This window comes from Chaetomium globosum, genomic scaffold, assembly GCF_000143365.1.
Source record: "Chaetomium globosum CBS 148.51 scaffold_6 genomic scaffold, whole genome shotgun sequence".
Taxonomy (NCBI): Eukaryota; Fungi; Ascomycota; class Sordariomycetes; order Sordariales; family Chaetomiaceae; genus Chaetomium; species Chaetomium globosum.
Genome location: NT_165981.1, coordinates 1 through 2,692, shown reverse-complemented (window position 1 = coordinate 2,692; position 2,692 = coordinate 1). Strand labels below are relative to the sequence as shown.

Genomic DNA, 2,692 nt, shown 5'->3' with positions numbered 1-2,692 from the left:
CAGGACTTTTTTTCTATTCCCTCCATGTTAGTTTGGCAAGGGTCCGGGGCACGTTGAGGTCGTTGGCCCTCGTTTCGAATCTCGCTGGCAATGTGGGGAGAAGGCGGTGAGTAACTCCTGCGCTTGTTCTGCTTTACCCTCCGTGATGGAGCCATCGGGTCGGACGAGCGGGGGTATCTTATCGCCCATCGTGCCGCTGCCGGTTTGCAGGTACTTCGTTGCTTGCCAGATGTTAGCGTCATCGGCCAGGAAGTCGTTCCAATGCGAACTCTTCTGTCTGCGGATGGCGTCGTGGTACTCTTTGGCTGCCATCCTGGCTCGTTGTTCGAGCTCTGGTGCTGTTTTGCCCAATCCTACGTCGAGATCTCGCCAGGTTTCTCCAAAACGTGTATGTCTGGCGAAGCCGTGTCAGGTCTGTTGTCCACCACCGCTTGGCGTATGGTGAGGGCTTGGCTTTAGGTGTCAGGGCGTAGACCGCCTCGGTTACCGCTGCCATGAGCCTGTCCGTCTGCTGCTGGACATTGCCGTCCCAGGGGATGCGTTCGAGGTTTGCTGCCACCCTAGTCCTAATTTCCGTCCAGGGCGCGTTCTTGAAGAGGAACCTCGTCTCACTGGGACGGTCCTCCACCGTGGTGTCAAAATCTGTCTCGATTGCTCTGTGGTCTGAGCCATGGTCGCAGGGGTGAATCGTGCATCTGAGTAGTTGGTCTGCTAGTTCTGCAGAGGCCAGTACCAGGTCGATTGTGCTCTCAATGTCGCCTGACTGCCACGTCTTCGTGCCTCTTGGGAGGAGGCTGCAGAGGGAGTGTTCGTCCATGAGGTTGATGATGCGGTCTCCCTCGCCTTGTCTCCGTGGTGAGACATCGTCTCCTCCCCCAAAGCTGGTCGTGGCGGTTGAAATCGCCCGCCAGTATGATGTCCGTTCTCGTCCCTGTTCCGTTTCGAAACCTCTTAATCATTAGGTCAATCTCCCTCATTGCATCTTCCAGTGCTTCGTCACTACCACCCTCCACATACACTGACACCAACAGCACTGCCCGGTCTGGGCAGGGGTCTGCATCTATCTACCAAAGTAGTTTCGGAATCTACTAGTAGATAGAAAGCAGTGCTTTCTATCCACTCTACTTGGCCGGCTGCCAAGCTTCTATCCACTCTACCAGACCCTCATCTACGTAGATTTAAAGTGGGTAGATTGCCAAGTGATTACTAATATTTCAGCGACATACCCTTTCGAGCCCGCCTCAAGCACGCCCCAGCCACCACCGCCCAGAGCGGTACATATTCCGGCTTTTCCGCACTCTTTGCGCCACGTTGGCTGAGACAGCTCACGTGACTAGTCACATGTGCCCTGCCCGCATGCTTTGGCTCTGGCAACCCATCATGGAAGTTCCGGAGAAAAGAGAGCCATCATTGGATGGTTGATGTTCTGTTAGTTGATGGGGAAATAGCAGATAGCTCATAGTTCCGAGGAAATCAACAAGTTGACAGCGAACCGGTTAAACGCTCCGTGTATGCTTTAGCAACAGCTTTACTGAGCATTGGAACATCCAACACACAACGCCCCAAACCATCAATACCTTGTGATAAAGGGGTGTCAAGAAAATGCAAAATATGATCCAACCGTGATTCGAGCCCGCGGCTCTAGAGGGTCTTCCCTCGGACGTTCTGGCCTCTACATCAGCCTCTCAGGTAGTACCGTAGCGCCACACCGAGATCTTGGCCAGAAGCGCTCTAGATACCTTAGGTCAAGTCATCTTTAGTTTATCAAGCGTAGAGAATCGCGCTGAGTGTCTTTTCTGCCTCGTTGCCGTGTCCTGCGCGTGTCCTGCGCGTGTCTGCCGCTCAGCTGGTGGCGCGTGTTCGCCAGGCAAAACAAGCCGATTTTTGACGCCTCGCCCAGAGCACGATGGCTTAAGCGCCAGAGATGATTCCATGTGGGGAAAATAGTCTCTAGATGAGATTAAGATGATTGATGTATGTTTCAATTCGGTCGAACCACTTTTGGGAGTGAGTTGTCTAGATGATGTATGTAATGGTCTACGATAATTAAAATCTTGATATAAACTTGTCCGTCTCCTGGTCTAAATTGACCTGAATCACTCGACGCGTCCCGGAGGAGACCATATTATACATCCTGCTAATATAAATTTTGCTGAATTTAATGATACTATTAGCTTCACTGTATCCCGACTTGTCGGAGAGTTCTTGCCAAAAGATTAGTCTCTAGATAATGGTTGCTTGGAAGGACTGACAGGAGGTTTACCCCGCGATAGGCGGGGTAATCGGTACACAGCAAACTTTCGTTACAAAGCAACTCCGTCACTAACAATTTTGAAGTCGAGGTCCTTCGATCCTAACAAGACCATTTCAATTTATTGCTCAGCAACGAATCGTGTCACCGGCGTCGGTTTGCCTTCATTCAGTTTGCAAAATTCAGGCGAGTCGAGCGCGAGCATTTTCCATGATAGTAGCTACTGAATCGCAGTCCTGATATGATGAGACTTAATGGTACGCCTCCTGCCGGTTTTCGAGCTGCTAATTGTGGGTTTCAACTTGTACTACCGCGGTCTCCAGTAACAGCAATCTCCCAAGAATCCTACCGCTCATGGACATTGACAGGGCTTCGTGAAGACGCGTTTGACCGCGTATACTTGCAAGCCAGTGAGCGTCAGCCAAAATCTACAATATAGAA

General features: G+C 51.3%; 1 protein-coding gene across 1 annotated transcript in view; it reads right to left on the bottom strand.

Annotated features, from left to right (window-relative positions):
• Window positions 1-672, bottom strand: part of CHGG_08335 (uncharacterized protein) — a gene marked incomplete at both ends in the record, with an annotated part of 3,159 nt that extends 2,487 nt beyond the window's left edge. The window contains 2 exons of the mRNA XM_001226261.1: window positions 138-394; window positions 488-672. Coding sequence (XP_001226262.1) covers window positions 138-394; window positions 488-672 — 442 coding nt within the window. The remainder of the gene's footprint in view (window positions 1-137; window positions 395-487) is intronic.
• Between the last annotated feature and the right edge of the window lie 2,020 nt (window positions 673-2,692).